The 17,679-nt window shown below is 38.2% G+C and overlaps 1 protein-coding gene across 1 annotated transcript in view; it reads left to right on the forward strand.

Annotated features, from left to right (window-relative positions):
• Positions 1 to 17,679, forward strand: part of LOC149176471 (Nucleotide-diphospho-sugar transferases superfamily protein) — a 204,115-nt gene that overhangs the window by 172,410 nt on the left and 14,026 nt on the right. The window contains exons 11-13 of the mRNA XM_089419923.1: positions 17 to 225; positions 487 to 632; positions 781 to 903. Of these exons, the coding sequence (XP_089276049.1) occupies positions 17 to 225; positions 487 to 632; positions 781 to 903 (478 nt within the window). The remainder of the gene's footprint in view (positions 1 to 16; positions 226 to 486; positions 633 to 780; positions 904 to 17,679) is intronic.

Raw genomic sequence — 17,679 nt, forward strand, 5'->3', positions numbered from 1 at the left:
CATAATTGGCATGCAGGTATTGGAACTACCTGAGAAAGCAGACATTTGTTCTGGAGTCATACAACTCAAATGTCAACTGGATGATGAACCGTGCCTTATTTTTCGTTCATTGCTATTGTTCTTGGGGTTATGTTTCACCTTTTATCATGGCGTTTTTTCATCTTGCTGCTGCTTTGCGATTCCTTTTTAGCAGTTACCCTTACAATGAGGCATCTATCAGATCTGGTATGCCATATAGTCTGTTATTATCTTTCCATGAATTATTTAAATTCAGCATGGCAACTGCCCCATTTAAGAGTTTACGCTTTAATTTCTTTTTGAGATAGAGAATTAAGATAAACTGGGCAATTCTATCCTTATTCTTAAACGCGTATTTCAGATTAGTATATAGTGTTTTCTATACTGCCCTTTTAACACTTTCATAATCCTTTCTGTATTACCTTCGATGTTGAATAAAAACTACAATCTGACAACACTGTTGAACAGGCTTGATGCATGTAGGTTATTTGGCTGCATGCACTGTAATAGAAATTGTTTCTCTTTGGAACATTACAAGGGTAGAAATCAAACTTTGCAATGCATTGTCTCCAGAGGAATCACCTATCTCTTTTGGGCAGTATAACTGGGGTCTTGTGAGTAAGAGAATATTTATAATTTCAGTTTCTTATATATTGAATGACATACTCATTGCTTGGCAGCTTGAGTAGATCATAAAACTTGCTTAATTTGACTTCTTGACTCAACAACTGCCTGGATACCTGTTTATTTCTCTTGGTGCAGATATTCATAGCAATGTTGGTTGACAACTTTCTATATCCCGTATCAGCATTTTATTCACATGCTACACAGTACATTGATTGGTCAGGCGTTCGATATCACCTAAAAAATGGGAGGATATATCAGGTTGTATTTCGCATATCTGTTAACACATCGATTTAAGCATTTGTTCTTTCAGTTACCCCTTTGTTATGAAGATTATCATTCTAGAGTATTGCCTATTAATTTTTACCAAGCATGCTGATGAAATTTTTTCTGTAAAGAAATAGGTTCAAGATCTTACTGACAAAAAATGGCATGGTAGTTAATGACGTAATCCTTTGCATCCAAGTGTGTATATCTGTATATTAAACTTCCAAGGATGACCTCACATGAACTTTTGTTTTCCTTGGAATATCTGTGGAGGGCGGCTCAACTGCCAGCCACAATAGTGGCTGGTAACCTTGAGGGACTCAACTGGATTTGAGTTTGTGACCTATAGCCTCCCTGTTGGCAACATGCCTTGGGTAGATTATTTAACTGATTGGGCTAACCCTTTGTGCTAAGAGTACACAGATATATAGATTAACCCCATGTCATTGTCATTCTAAACTCAGAACTTCAAGTTGATTGTAATCTCAACAAAATTTAATCTTTTTTGTGCAGTGATGTCATATATATATATATATATATGTTCTGAAGATTTCTTTTTTTGGAAATACATGTTGTTTTACATGACTGCACAAAAAAGATTACAGTGTGTTGAGATTGCAATCAACTCAAAGTTCTGAGTTTGAAATGGGAGTAAAATAGATTTAATCCACAAGTAAATTAATAATGTGTGCATGTGGCTTAAATAAATATCAAATAACATAAAGGAGAGAACTAGAAGCAATCACAACATCATTCACAGGACACCATATTTATCATGGAACTCTTTAAAGTGTATTCATGTTGCAACATGCAGTATATATATATATATATATATATATATATATATGATGGAGGTGATGCACAATATATAATGGGAATTCATCCAATTGTGGTGATCATATGACAGATTAGGATAGGGTTCTCCTTATATGCATAGAACGTTATGTTCTTGATGGTTGGGGAATGGCCTTCCACTCTACTGATTAGGACATACTAACTAGGGCTTCCTAATAATGACATCCTACATATTGATATGACAAACATAACAAGGGCTCTGAATGGAACCAAAAGACCAACCCAATAGCTTGCAATAAGAAAAAGGAAAGAAAAACTAGCACTAAAACAGTACTAACATCATTCACAGGAATTATCATGGAGCTCTTAGTGCAAGTGGCAGCATATTTACCTATATATATACATGTGATCAATAGAGATGAATGTGATGCATAATATATAATAGGAATTCATCTAATCATGATGATATCTCAAATTAAGATTGGGGCCTCTTTATACACATAGCAGGTTATGTTCTTAACGGTTGGGGAACACCCTTCCACTAAACAGATTAGGACATCCTAACTAAGGCTTTTTAATCATAACATCCTACATGTTGAGAACAGACATAAAAAGGGAATTGAATGGAACCAAAAGACCAACCCAAAAACTTGCAATTAAAAAGGAAAAGCTAGCACTGTAACAGTTCATTGGAGCATTCGTTAATGCGATAGAGAGAGAAAGATCAAGTGAACAAGTGAGAAAAAAGTCAAGGAACAAGGAGTGCACAACACAAGGTTTGGGGGCAGATAGGATTAAACACTTTATATTAGAGAGCCTTAGCTCAATGAGGAAAAGATGATATACAAATGAAGCTTGAATGGTGTATTTATAGTATGTACCACTCAACTTGGGAGGGTGTCCTCCCAAGAGGGTTATGGGTCCACACAAGCGGGGGCACACTCTCCAGGAGGGTTATTGAGCCTACATATCTAAGTTAACTAGGTTAGCCTTAACAACATTAAGAAAATAATGTATGGCCATAATGATGATTACAAGTACATTGATGATACATATAAATGGGTTTACATATCACTCCAATGATTCCAACATCCTTCGTTGAGATAAACAAGGGACCACAGAAAGAAGTCATTACAACACAATATTTACACCCCTCCTCAATTCCATAATTCCCACACCAACATGGTTCTAGAATTTAGTGAAGGTGGCCTCTATTAGAAGTATAGTGATGTTCATGATTGTTATGGTAAAATATAGCAAGCCTAGTGCAAAGCCTCACTAGATAGGCCTAGACCAAGGGGCAATAGGAGATCGACCATCATTGTCATGTTAGTAGCCTTTCTCTAGCTAGTTAGTGGTAATTGAACCTCAAGGGAGGCTTCCCTCTATGTACAGCACCTAACGATATTCAATAAGGAGGGTTCAAGGTGATGAATGAGGTGTAAAGACTGGGATTGGGCACTGGCAGAGCTTTAAGGGATAAGATAATCTTTACCAAGGTACATGCACCTTGTCCCTAGACCACTTAAGCAAATTAGAGGGTTGTTATAAGTTAGGGTTTGATAGATTTTCAATGATAGGGCATGCAATGTCATATAACAAATAGATGAAATAGTCTTACAATAATAAATCAACAAAGGATCAACATTATCAATTAGATATGCTAATATGCTACGTTTATGGTTTGCAATTGAGTTTTTATGGCTAAAACATGCATAAAACAACAATATAATGATGACTTCAGGCCTAGAATTAGGGTTTTAACATGCAATAAATGATAGATTTTGTTTTTTGACAATTATTTGATGCATTTCCTACTTAGAGAAAAATAAAACATCAAATAAAATTACCTTTTAGCAATATTTCAAAGAAACCCTAACCTAACCCTAAATATTTAGAACTTAAGAGAGAAGAGAGAGACAATAGTAAATGTAGAGGGGTTGATCACCACCACCTAGTCTAGTTCCTTGATCTAAGTGGGCAATGGAGTTACCTAGGGCAAGTTCAATGACGACTGCCTTGTTGAAGAGGGTGAGAGGATCAAAACCTCTTCTTGCAAACCCTAGTGATTTCCTTAATAGGGAGATTCTAAATTTATGAGGTGCAAGTTGATGAGGATGAGCCTTTTGGGGCATATTTGGAGGAGTATACGAGGGAGGGGCAAGACTTTCAAGTTGCCATGACTTTCACAGACTTTTGCAACCTCAAGTGTAGAGACAGGCCTAAGGGAGCCAAGAGGGCTATGATATAGAACCAGGAACTACATAAGACATTGGGGAAAGTGACCATCCCAAGTTTTGATGGGTCCTCAAAATGTTCATCTAGATCATGGGTTCAAAAGTTGGACACATATTTCTAGCTCCATCAGATGAAGATGACAGATGCCATCAAGTTGGCTACTTCCCATCTGGATGGTGAATGCTTTGACAAGGACTTAGAGATTCATTTTAGAGAGATGGAAGATCTCAAGTAGACTGGCAGTTTGAAGATTTATATCTCATATTTTCAGAGGTTGGTAGTGATGGTCACCGATATATCTGATGCACAGACGGTGACGTTGTTTGTGGAGGGGTTGTCTAAGCCTCTGTGGTTGGGTTAAGGCTTATAAGCCTGCCACTCTACAAGATGCAATCAGTAGAGCTAGAGATATGCAGGATGCCATTCCTAAGAGTAGGTTTCCTCCTAAACCATCCTTCCCCTAGAGGGGTTTTGTTGGGACATAAGGCGACAATATTGATTGATGGTGGGGCATCCCGCAACTTTATAAACAAAGCTATGGTGGATTGGCAGGGGATTTCGACAAAAGAGCTTGATGGTTTCACAATGATCATACTGGGTGGTTATCAAATGGAGTGCACTAGATGGATCCCCAAATTGAAAATAACCATGGGGAATTACACATTGACAGATGACTTCTTTGTGGTGGATGTACTAGATACCAATGTGGTACTCGGAGTTCAGTGGCTTTATTCCATTGGGAGATACACTATTGATCAAAGAATTATGAAGATGGAGTTCATGGACCATGATGGCAAAAGGGTAGTCCTGTGAGCCATGCATCAATATTTGCCCAAGATAGTATCATCTCATAGCATGGAGGCAATGTTGTGGCATGGAGACATCGAGTGGGTAGTTGAGTGCTATATTTTTTATAGGAAGCCACCATATTAGCCTCGACAACATCCAGATGATATCTAGGTATTACTCCTTAAACATCAAATTTTTTTTGGTGATATTTCTCCAGGTAGACCCCCAGATAGAGGGTTTGAGCATGTTATAGAGTTAGAGGAGGGGGTTCAGGCAGTTATAACTAGCCCTTACCACCATCCCAAGGTATACAAGGACGAGATCGAAAAGGCTATCAAGGAGTTGTTAAGGTTGGGCCACATTCGTCCTAGTTCTAGTCCCTTTGCTTCTTCGGTAGTGTTGGCTAAGAAGAAAGATGGCACCTTGAGGATGTGTATTGATTACCAAGAACTTAACAAGAAAACAATAAAGAATTGGTATCTGATTCCGAGGATTGATGAACTAATGGATGAGTTGAAGGGAGCAAAATGCTTTTTGAAGATAGACCTTCAATCGGGCTACCACCAGATTAGAGTTCGATAATAGGACATCCCAAAGACTGCTTTCCAGTGCCATTACAGGCACTATGAGTTTTTGGTTATGCCATTTGGGCTAACTAGTGCCCCCACTACATCTCGGTTCTGCATGAACCATGTGTTCAATAGACAACTGCAGAAGTTTTTGTTGGTTTTCTTTGATGACATACTCATTTAAAGCAAGACCCGTGAAGAAAATTTGAGGAACTTGGACGAGGTGTTGGGAACATAGAAGAACAAATCTATGCAAAGATGTCCAAATGTGAGTTTGGTATGAAATGCTTTATTTGGGGCATGTGATCGGGGGAGATGGGGTCCAGGTACACCAGGATAAAATCAGGGCAATCATTGAGTGGCCTACCACCAAGAATGTGATAGAACTGAAAAGATTCCTAGGCCTCTGCACCTATTATAGGAAGTTTGTTAAGGGGTACTCACAGTCGACGGCGCATCTGACAGACCTCACTAAGAAGGGAGCTTTCAGTTGGACAGATAAGGCACAAGCAATCTTTGAGAGGATGACACAAGTGATAAGTTCATGTTCTGTGCTAGCTTTACTAGATTTCACTCAACCATTCGTGCTTGAGTATGATGCTTTAGGGATAGGGATATGAGCTAAGTTGCACTAAAACAGATATAAGAACATATATAAATACAAAGTTTAAATGAATATTACAAACTTTAAAAAAATCCAGATATGATACGACAAGGAAGTGACACACACATATATATTATTGTTATATGGAATTTTCACAATTGTGGACAAAGGTGAATTCCCTAGATCTAGTGGTCTGATCTAGAACAACAGAAGGTGAAAAGCATGAAGTTTTCCTTAGAGAAATTAGAGTATGGGAAAGAAGCCTACCTGGAATCTGTAGCAAACTTTACTTTCCTTGTCACTTGTAAGCTCCAATTCTAGCCCCAAGTGCTATAATTAGAACCTGCATACACGACTAAGACAAGCAAATGAACCACAATCCATGTAACATAATCTAAAATCTATATTCAATGAATCAACATGGCATTGAAATACATGAGTGCAAACATAACACAACAAATATAGGAAAACAAGATACTCTTTGTATTGACAAATATAGGAGAGAGTTTACAACCATAAATAGTAGCTGACTTTGTAGATGTCTCCCCAAGTTGACTTGTCCTTCCTTGTCACAAAGCACACCTCAACATCAACCCTAATGCATGAATATGATGACTCCTTTAGGCTCAAAGCAACAACATGAGGGAACTATCAATCTCCAAAAGCCAACCCAGACCTTATGGGAGGTAGTAAATTTATAGGATGAGTGTGGTAGTTTAGGATTTACCATTATGGGCTTGAGATCCACATATGATGGGAGGATGAGCTCAAGGGATAAGAGATAAGGTCTCCAAGATAGGATCAGATAGGAATTCAAGCTCTCTATCCGTGGTAAATAGTTAAAACTACCTTGGAAGCTTCTGGAAGAGGAAGCTTCAGAGATATTTTTAATTTTCTCGAATTTCTAGAATCAGCGCACCTGTAGAAGGGAGCAACAAGTGCTGGCTGAACAAGCATGCAACATGAGCTGAATGCAGGTGACCAAGTAGGCATTGTGCGCTGGGGGTAAAACCAATGTTTTTGAGCTAATTGTCCCAAAAACTCAGACTTTTTGGAGAAGTGATGCTTAGGGCTTTGTGAAGGGATTATGACAAAGTGTTCAAGGATGTTGATTGATCCGGTTTGCAGGCCTATTGAACAAATGTGACAAAATGGTTTGTAATAGATTGCCCCCTAAAGTACAAAGTTAGAAGCAGTGATTGAGGACTGAAGTGCTTTACCTTGTGACAAGTCTGGACTGAAGTGCTTTACCTTGTGACAAGTCTGGATCAAGAACAATTGGTCGAGATCATCATCTGTTACAATACATTTTTCATCATGATATCACTGCTGAGGGAGTCATACCCATACTTAGCATATAAGCCATATTACATGTACAATGATAAAAAAATCTCGTCCACTGATGACAGAGAGTGGAGCCATGCTTGGATAATCTTTTGTATGATCATAGCCATCATACTCTGTGATCTGGTATGAATCCTAAAAGTGCAAACCAGATGGATGAAACTAGATGCGGGGTCTTCTATCTCGTTCACTCGATCGTTCAATAGTATGAATCTAACGATGCGATTAAATGAGCTGCAGTCGAACATGGTAGACACCATCTGATTACCGACCAATGATGTAAGCCGTTAATAGAGGCAAGGGAAATCACCGATGATGTTAATGGCTCTCAAGGTACAACAATACAATCTATGTGGTGTGAGTAGATGAATTGAAGTCGAACAACAAACAAAATCTTCTAGTCGAAGGTCAATGATGAGGACTTGTTGTCGAGAGCGAGGAATCTTGCCGTTGATGTATGCAAGCTCGAAGGTACCAAAGGGAGTTTCTAAGTCAATTTCCTGGATAATGTGCTGATGCCGATAGGAAGCGACCCGTCGCAGGAGGGCCTTGATGTATCCCCCATCAATGACACAAAACAGGTATCAAAATTCGAGACAAAATGATGCTGATGTGGAACTGGTTCAGGAATGAAAAACATGAATGAAGGCTTAGGAATATTGTAGCAAATATCAACTGAATGACTTCCCTTGAACATATCAGCAACAGTTAATGGAGTTGGCAACATTGACCCAAAACCGAATGCAAAGGTTTTTAACCTATGTTGCATGGGTTCTCGAACCCAGGGGTGGGCTTCTTGAACCCGTCCCAGATTCTCATCCCTAAGTACCGGATTCGAGTATAGGTGTTTCTAAGAAGAACCCATAAGAACCAAGTTCTTCTATGAAGAACCATGTTCTCCATTAAAAAATTTTGGGTTCTTTTGTCTTGACGAGTACAGAGAACCCTGATAATGGGTACTTGGAACCCCAAAATCAGGTTCTTTGGGGTTCCTTTTAGTTTTTATTTTTAAATTTTTAATTAATTGAATGGGCTTCCCCTAATATTCCAGGTAGCTAGTTCTTCATCTTGCGAGAGGAATTGGAGTACTTATGCCTTTATCCATTTAGTAAAGAGAAATAGGTTGGGCTCAAAGAAGGCAGAGAACTTAGTGTACATTCATAGCACACTTCGTCTCATATCTCAAAAAGACCCTGAGTATAAGGAGGGTCCTTTCAAGAGATGGGACCAATACACAGATGATGCTATGTGTGTGGACGAGGAGATACAACTAGATGGCCTTATTGCGCTACCTCCATTTTCTATGGATGAGAAGGAGCCTCAAGATGAGAGTGATTACTACTTGGAGAGCATGCTAACTGAAGATCTAAGTGATGTTGATGACATAGCTTGAGGAAGCCATTGTTCACTATTAACTATTTTTATTTTAGTATTTTAAAATTTCCTAGTTCTTGTTTGGAGATGCCTTAAGGCAAATTTTGAATGTAGTATGACAATGGGCATATACAATGATTCTTATTAATACGTAAACTCCAATTTGCACTTGATATCAAACTAGAAATTTTGAAATTTCATTGTGAATGTTGAATGTTCAATGATGTGCATGTTTAAATATTTAAAATTTAAATCATAAATATTTTAGTTTTCTTTTTTAAATTGAAAAATATACAAATTCATATATATTATAATTTATAAAATATAATAGTTATATATTATATATATAAACTATAATATACCCTCGACGAATCCTCACACCCTGTTTCAAAAAATGACGTACCCATCCTTGTCCCCGAACCCACGTTTCCTGGCAACATAGCTTTTATCATGGTGTGATGAAACAAAAAGGCAAGCAAATTTCCCAACCCAACAACCAGGGAGATGAAGTGGAAGAGTGTCATGTTCAAGAGTGACTCACTGCTATTAATAGGTGAAGTACCCTGTTTTTCCAATTTCCCCAACCATTTCTGGTCAGTACCTCTTTATTTTTGACAAGCTTGAGGAGGATAACATATGCTTGATCTGTAAGTTCATCCTTTGGATGAATTCCTATGAGCATATTTAATGAACCCTGAGAAGGAGTGGTTTGGTCTCGTTATGTTCGACAAGTCCAATGATGTTTGATGCTTTTACAAGTCCAACGGAGGTATAATTCGACTTCTTTTCATGTTTTGAGAGTTTGAAAAAGAGGCGAAAAAGAAAACTCCAAAGGCTCCTTTTCGTAAAATTGTCTCGAGTCCGAAAAGGTAGAAAACTATACTTAGGAGAACCCCTTAGCCTTATACTCAGGAGAACTCCTTAGCCTTCTTTGACTAAGGCATTCCTTTTTCGTAAATAGTCTATCCTAGTTAGGAAAAGGGTTAAACTTATACTGGGTAGATGTCTGTTCATTTACTTTAACGAGTTCAAAAGGACAAGTGCTCGACAATCTTTTCATATTTAGGGAGTCTAAAAAGAGCTGAAAGAGGACTCCTCCTGGAGGAACAAGTGGTATAAAGGGTAGCAACTGGTTCCGGTCATGATGGAACTGCTCAAAACACATAGAGGTCAAGAGGCTGGCTAATAAGACCATTCATCACAGTGGTTCCTCAGAAAAGGGTAGAAAACAACCAAGTGAAAGTGTATGATCAACCAAGTAGATGGTGATGATGGAAAGAGAAAACCAAGGCTCATCTGACAGAATTAGGTTGATAAAAATGGCAATCACGAGAGGTAGGATGAAAATGGTTTCATGTTTACACAAGCTTGAAACATGGGAAACTATGCTTGAAATTGGTTTCATTTTTACTCAAGCTTGAAATGGAGGAAAAACTATGCTTGAGAGTAAGAGTGGTTTCATTTTTACACAAGCTTGAAATGGGGAAAACCATGTTTGAGATAAGTTTGCATGCCCCCAACATAATGACTCAATTCTAGGCACATGCACCCGAAGCTTGATTTCATTCACCTAAGTAGACTACTGGTTACTAACAGGTGGATGGAATGAAGGTTCATATACGAGATCAAGTGAAAGACTCGACTTGGAATTTACGAGATCTAATGAAAGACTCGAATTGGAAGGGGATTTGTTTCATTTTTTAACGCGCTTGACACAATAAAAGAACTATGCTCATGACACCTTGTTTCATTTTTTAATGATCTTGACACAAGAAAAGGAACTCTGTTCTGGGCACTTTGTTTCATTTTTTAACGAGCTTGACACAAGACAAGGAACTCTACTTCGGGATCTCTAGTTATATTAATCATGGCTCCCTAGAGACCATGGCTTCCAAGAAGCTCTCATTAGATGAGAGAACAATGTTTTGGAAAGGATACATATCATAGGATCCAAAGGAAAGATCAGGCACCAATGCTCCCAGTACATGATACTCTACATCACCTACTAGATCATTAGTAGATGCAGGCATGGAATAGGTTGCCACATAATTAACCTGTGGCGGGGGAGATACCACTTGCATATAAGGACCATTTAGGGAAGCTGGTTGACTGGGAGTCAAATTAGGACCAATAAACAAAAGCTGGTCAATGGTCACAATTCTTCCTTCATGCAAAAAGCACATCACACGAAAGATGAAGATACAAGAGCTCCCATGTCATAAACATAGTCATGCCCAAGGAGTAAATTAAAATCCAAAGGGCCTTGGACTACATAGCATACATATAGACAGTCTTTCCTCCCATAGTAATAGGAAACCGAGGAAGGATCCCTAACAGTTGTCTAGTTCCTCTTAAAAAAGCCAACAAATTTTGTGTAACGAGCACAAGTTGTAGAGAGCCGCAAGCTTGTCGAGCAGTTGAGGACAAAATACTAACATACGCGCATTCATCTATGACTGTGCTAGATACAACCATATTATAAGCCTGTACTATGATTTGGAAGGGCACGCAAGGAGGAAGACGATATCCTATGAGTCGACTACAATCAAAGGAAGTGATCATACTACTTGGAGGGGATGCCGTGGGAATAGGAGAACTGCCCGTTTGTGCCACGGGAATAGGAGAACTGCTCCTCTGTGCTGTGGAAACGAGAGGATTGTCTCCTAGTTCATTGGAACCTAAAGAAATGAGAAGAACCTAACCGGTATGAACTTCACTCTCTACGGGAAAGGTACGATCAACTGAAGGTGGAATCAAGCCAACCATTTTCTCAACTAATAGTTGGTCGGGAACAGACTCATGGGATTCACGTTTAGAGAGAGTGGGATTTTGATTAATCACTTCATCGACTAGTGGAGGATTGGTAGAAAGCTTTTGGTAACCAGCCGAAAGACGAGGCTAAGAAAATGTAAGGTTTTCCAATAATTTTGAGGCTTCATCCATATAAGGACAAAGGTCAATAAGATGATTCCCTTCACATAACCTATAGGGAAACTTAACTTTACCCCTTTTCCCTTGGACCTTACTATCACACGTTGATGGTTTGTCATCAACATGATCTCCAAAGGCTGATGATCGGGACTGATGTGAGCCTGTGGACCACACTTCTAATACCTGTTGAATATCAACGCAATCTCAAAGAAGGTGGTCACCCTTACATAACTTGCAAGGGAATTTAACTTTGCAGGGTTGATTGGAAAGTTTCTCCATACTAGTTGCATTCATAGCAATGTTTGCTTGGTTGCACCCTGCTTATTTTGCTTCTTCTTCTTCATCCTTTTTTTCTTCTTAGCTTTCTAGTTACTAGAATCATGACTTTCACTAGGCGAGGAGGAAGAAAGGGATGAATAAACAATAGATGAAGAAGGAAAAGGTTCAACTTTAGGATCAATTTGAGGTTGATGTTGTTCAGGTGAAGGACCACTTGATTGAGAAGTAGTTTGGACATCTGGAACCAAGGAGGTCGAAAACAACCAAATTGGTAAACCAATGGCAAATCTGGGAAGGGACAATGTTGCCATATAAGGAGCACCAATATTTCCAAAAGAAGGAAAAGGATTAGGATTCCCATCAGAGGGTTTTCCTTGATTGGTAGATTCAGGAACTGTTGCCATTAGTTTTAACCTAAGATCCACTAAGGAGTTGTTCCACAGTGAAGATGTTGTTCTGTGGTCAATTAATTGATTTTAGAAATTAAAGACAAAATAAAAATAAAAAGGGGTAAACTATGCAGAGAAGGATTAACAGGTCACTATGAACTGCAATATACCACCTTGGTAAACCAAGGATTTATGTACATGCAGGCAATGTCCCAGAATGCTATGTTTGACGTATCACAAGTGACAAGGCGGCCGACTCGTATTCGTAAAGTTGGCTTGCATACTATGCTGGACTTCCAAAATATACCTGGAGGTATGTGGAAGTGTAGTCCATATTAGCGTTGTCTAATACGTAACTGTTCGATGAGAGCGTTTCGATATACTTAGAGTAGGTGGAGCGCCATTTGATATACCCGAAGGTGCATGGAGAACGATTTGATATACCTGACGTACGTGGAACAGGATATCACCCTCGGAATGTAACACTCATAAGTAACGACAACTCCTATGTTTAAAGACGTCGGAAGACGTCTCTGGCTTAGAACTCTACATGTGTCATTGAGTTTCAAATGCTCCTTAGATTAATTGAGTGAATTTTAGAGTTTAGCTTGAATTATGTTTCGATTTCAAGGCTTAAAACTCGATATCACCTGAACACACCTATGATGCAACTAATATGACAAAAATGACTATTTTCGTTTTTCTTTTAATAATGAAAGTTCTAACTAAGTAGGGGAAGAAGAAATCAATCAACAATGCAACAAACAAGTGATACAACATTCGATCTCTTCAACTTCACTATTCCAATGAAAATGAAAGCCCTGTATGCGATGCAAATAATTGTTTTTATTTTCTTTTCTTTTAATGTTTCAAATGTAAAGAAACATATGAATGCAACTTGATCGCTGATGAAAAGAAACCAAACAACCTTTAACTGTAATGTAAAATTTAATTTTCAAATTCAACAATCAATCTATGCATACAAACCCTAATTGACAAGAAGAAAGAAAAAACGAAACAAAATCTTATCAAAAAAGTGATGACACTCAGAGGTGATTAACACTCATACGCAGTTTTAGTCCCCCTCCCCCTATCCGCCTCCGACAATTGAGGGGAATTTGTTTTGCAAAGATACAAGCAATAACACACAATTTCACACAAGGGATTGGCTTTACAAAGACACAGACAAACTCAGAGACACAAGGAAGACTTTCTGGACCAAAGCAGGATGAGGAGCAAGGCGAAGGAATGCAAATTTTTGCATCCTACAAGATCAACGCAGGTGCAGAATAGGAAACAGTGCACTGCAACGTAGTCACAAAGAAGAAACGGGTGTGCTGAAGCGCTCTGTCTGAGAACAAGGAATACGCTAGAGCTGTTTCGGTCAAAACACGATACAAGAAACCCAACCAAGCTCGAAAGGGTGTTTTCCTAAGGTCAATCAATGTCTGAGTGAGTCAATTAAGATGAGGTGAAAAATTTGCTAAGGCCAAGGAAACCACTAAGGGGAGAATCCTTCCCCAGTATGGTCATCAATTTTTATGTGGAATTTTCACGATTGCGGACAAAGGTGAATTCCCTCGATCTGGTGGTTTGATTTATAACAACAAAAGACAAAAAACATGAAGTTTTCCTTATAGAAATTAGAGTATGGGAAATAAGTCTACCTGGAATTTGTAGCAAGATTTCCTTTCCTCCTCGCTTGTAAGCTCCAATTCTAGCTCCAAGTGCTATAATTAGAACCTGCACACATGACTAAGACAAGCAAAGGAACCACAATCCACGTAGCATAATCTAAAATTTCTATTCAATAAATCTACATGGCATTGAACTACATGAGTGCAAACATAACACAAAAAATATAGGAAAACAAGATACTCTTTGTATTGACAAATATAGGAGAGAGTTTACAACCATAGGCTCAAGAAGAGCTCTTCAACATTTTATTTGACTCTTTGACTTTCCTATAGCACTTCAACACGTGCTAGACCTATGCAATGAGCAAGAAACTCATTTTCGGTGATAAATCCAATTTTTGTGTTTTTGGTGATGACCCTAGCTGGTTATTTATAGTTGTTCGTTCTCCATATTAAGCCGACTTGACTAAGTGAACCGATGTGTCTCTTATATGAGGCGACATGACTGAGTTTTATCTTGTTTGGAGGCCAACTTCATCAGGAGTGATTGTGCTTGTCTTTGGAGGGCTTTTAGACTTTTCTATTGACTGTATATATTACACATAGGTTCAAAAAGAGCTCTTCAACATTTTCTTTGACTCTTTGACTTTCTTATAGCACCTCAACACGTGCTAGACCTACACAATGAGCAAGAAACTCATTTTATAATTTACAAAAATAATATTTATTTATTTTTACAAGTACAAAAATCAAAATTACATTTATGAAGACCGAACCTAGTTGCACTTTCTTCAACACTCCCTCTTAACTAGGGAGGTATTCATAATGGTACTTGGTCATTCTCAATTTGAAGAATTTCTCATAAGAAGAATTAGATTGGTAACCCATCTGTATAGCATCATAGTAACCAACATTGTTTCCACAACAAGGCCTTGACTAACAACTCTATCTCTCATCAGATCAGAGCATAATGTTGGCGAGACTAATGACTATAGACACCTTCATCATTGTCTCTCAAGGTACATACCCACCCGGGTGTTCACTGAGTATGACCTTCTAGGACTATTCTTATCTTAGTTTCCCAGCCCACAAAGAATATTAGTCCTCTTGCCTACTCTTGTCTTGGATGCCCTACACATGCTCTGAGAGCATCAAACGCCAGATTATTACCCAATCCTCCATTCTTTCTTCCCAAATGAAGACAAGAATGTCGTGTCTATGTCTCCCTCTCAACTAGGGAAGATACATCCATCACATGTCTACATTTCTCTTCATGGCCTTCACTAGCCCTTCAGTGAAGTCGAATTACTTGTCTTGAGGCTGACTTGGTGTGGAGGAGACTAAATTCATTTTTGACTAAAAAATACTTCTTTTTACATGATCCGAAAGCCCAACAAGGGTCTCTTTAAATGTACAATGACTCTAATGACTCAGAATAAATCCTAGAAGTCCTCATTGGAGACTTTGACCTAAAACATAATGACCCAAGCAAGAAACCCATGCTTTAATAAGTCATAATAATAATAATAATAATAATAATAATAATATTTTCTTCATTCTTTTGATAAGTACATCTCAAATACATTTATGAAGACCGAACCTAGATACAAATTTCAACACTCCCTCTTAACTAGGGAGGTATTGATCAATACAAGTACAAGGAAGATCTCAAAACACATGAACCATGAAGAGCTTTAGGCACTACAATGCCATGGACTAGATTCCTGACTAGGGTGATCTATCCAAGGTCCTCCAATATTTTAGGCACCACAATGCCATGGACTAGATCCCCTACCAAGGCAATCTGTCCAAGTGGGACTAAGATGGACTAAAGCTTTTAGCCTCTCTAGGTACCATCATGCTTACTTATTAACCATCAACCCAAGGATCTAGGTGTGTATCCGAGGTCAAAGCTCCATGACCAATGCTACCCTCCCTACTTTGGGACCTAGACATCAACACAAAGTGTCAGCTAGATGTCCTCCTAGGGAATGTCTCACACAAAGCCTCAACTTTCTCAATTATTTCAATCTGTAACAAATCCTCCCCGATCAAGTAGATCGACAACAAATCTCTCCAAACAAGCTTATTGAAAATACTAAGCATGTAAAAACATGCTATCAAACTTCCAAGAGATTTACCTATACAAACACAACCCCAATCAGTAACAAACTTTCAAATGTACATAAATAGATACAAACCTCCGGGGTCTTCCAAACAACTTGATGTTGCTTCTCAACTTTTCATAGTAGGACTTAGAGCTTTTCCAATGAATCTTGATAGAAGATTCCTCAACCATGCAACTTCCTTTCCTACTTCTCATGCAACAACATATTCCACAAATCGATCCGACTTTTCTTATCTCAGCAACCCTTCAAAATACATTCTCCAATTTCTTCTATCAAGGTGTCCATCATGACTATGATATGACCTCCCTCTCAACTAGGGAGATTCCTTTCATCCGTGCTCCCTCTCAATCTAGGGAGATTTCTTTCATTCAAGATCCCTCTTAACCTAGGGAGATTTCTTTCATTCAAGCTCCCTCTTAAACTAGGGAGATTTCATCCAGTCTCCCTCTTAATTTAGGGAGTTCTACTTCTTTTCTACAACATCAGAGAATCTTTCATGGCTTCCATCCTTCTCGTCAGAGTTATCATGAACATCATCATTCACATCATGCTTATCACATCAACTTTACTTTACGAACATCTTCACTATCTTGAAGATTATGTACCTGCACAACTTAGATAGCAAGTACAACCAAATCTATAGAAGCATGAAGTTAACCATATCAAAATCACGGAAGCATTCAACTTTATATATCAGATACCCAAACTTAATTACAAACAAGAGACACATACTCTTCAACTTCTTGCTAGGGTTTTTGTCATAAACCCTAGACTACTTCATCAAGACTTTGAGCATTTCATAACAACCATCATTACATCTAGGGTTTCAATGTTTCTTCCAGAGGTATGACATACCCTACTACAACATATTGCAAACCCTAGAAACAATACAAACAAACATAAATCTACAATGTATCTGACAACTTTCAGAATTCATATGTTAGATTTCCTACTAGGATTCAATGCGAGATCTTATATTTCATACATGAGCTTTTAACATCCAAAACCAATCAATAGCTCAATTCAAAGTAACATGACTAGCTTCCAGTAGGGTTTATTGCAAACCCTAGATTTTCTCAAACAATCAAACATCAATCATAACTAAAGCTCAGATTTCAACAATCTTACACAAATCTCAAATTATCACATAGTCATCATATATTAGAGATTTGGACTTCTACTAAGGTTTAATTTCAAAACCCTAGAATTTACATATACCATTATCCTATAGAATCAAACTTCGGCTAGGGCTTCATTCCAAACCCTAGGATTCACGACCATCAACAATTAGGTCATTTGAGGTATCTAGGATTCCATCATCATGCACAAGCATATCATGTGATAGCCAAACCCAACTACACAAATATTAATAAGAGTCAGACATATAACAAACTTGATTAGACTATGGTTTGATCAGACAAACACACATCCCAAGGATTTCATTTTTAGGACATCATAAGGGTCTTGCTTATACACTCTACCAAACCCTAATGTTCTAGGGTTTCAATACAAAACACAACAAACCCTAAATTACCAATACTTCAAAGGCTCGAGATTTCAGACATCACTATTCAACCCTAACAAGTTAGGGTTTCCATAACCATACCAAAACTCCAAACACGTCTTCATCAAAACATATGACATTTTCTTTCAACAATAACCCTAAGCAGATTAGGGTTTAACACATAATCA

The sequence above is a fragment of the Pinus tabuliformis genome, chromosome 4_1, assembly GCF_031772625.1.
Source record: "Pinus tabuliformis cultivar Carrire ecotype Pingquan chromosome 4_1, CPIR1, whole genome shotgun sequence".
Classification (NCBI taxonomy): Eukaryota; Viridiplantae; Streptophyta; class Pinopsida; order Pinales; family Pinaceae; genus Pinus; species Pinus tabuliformis.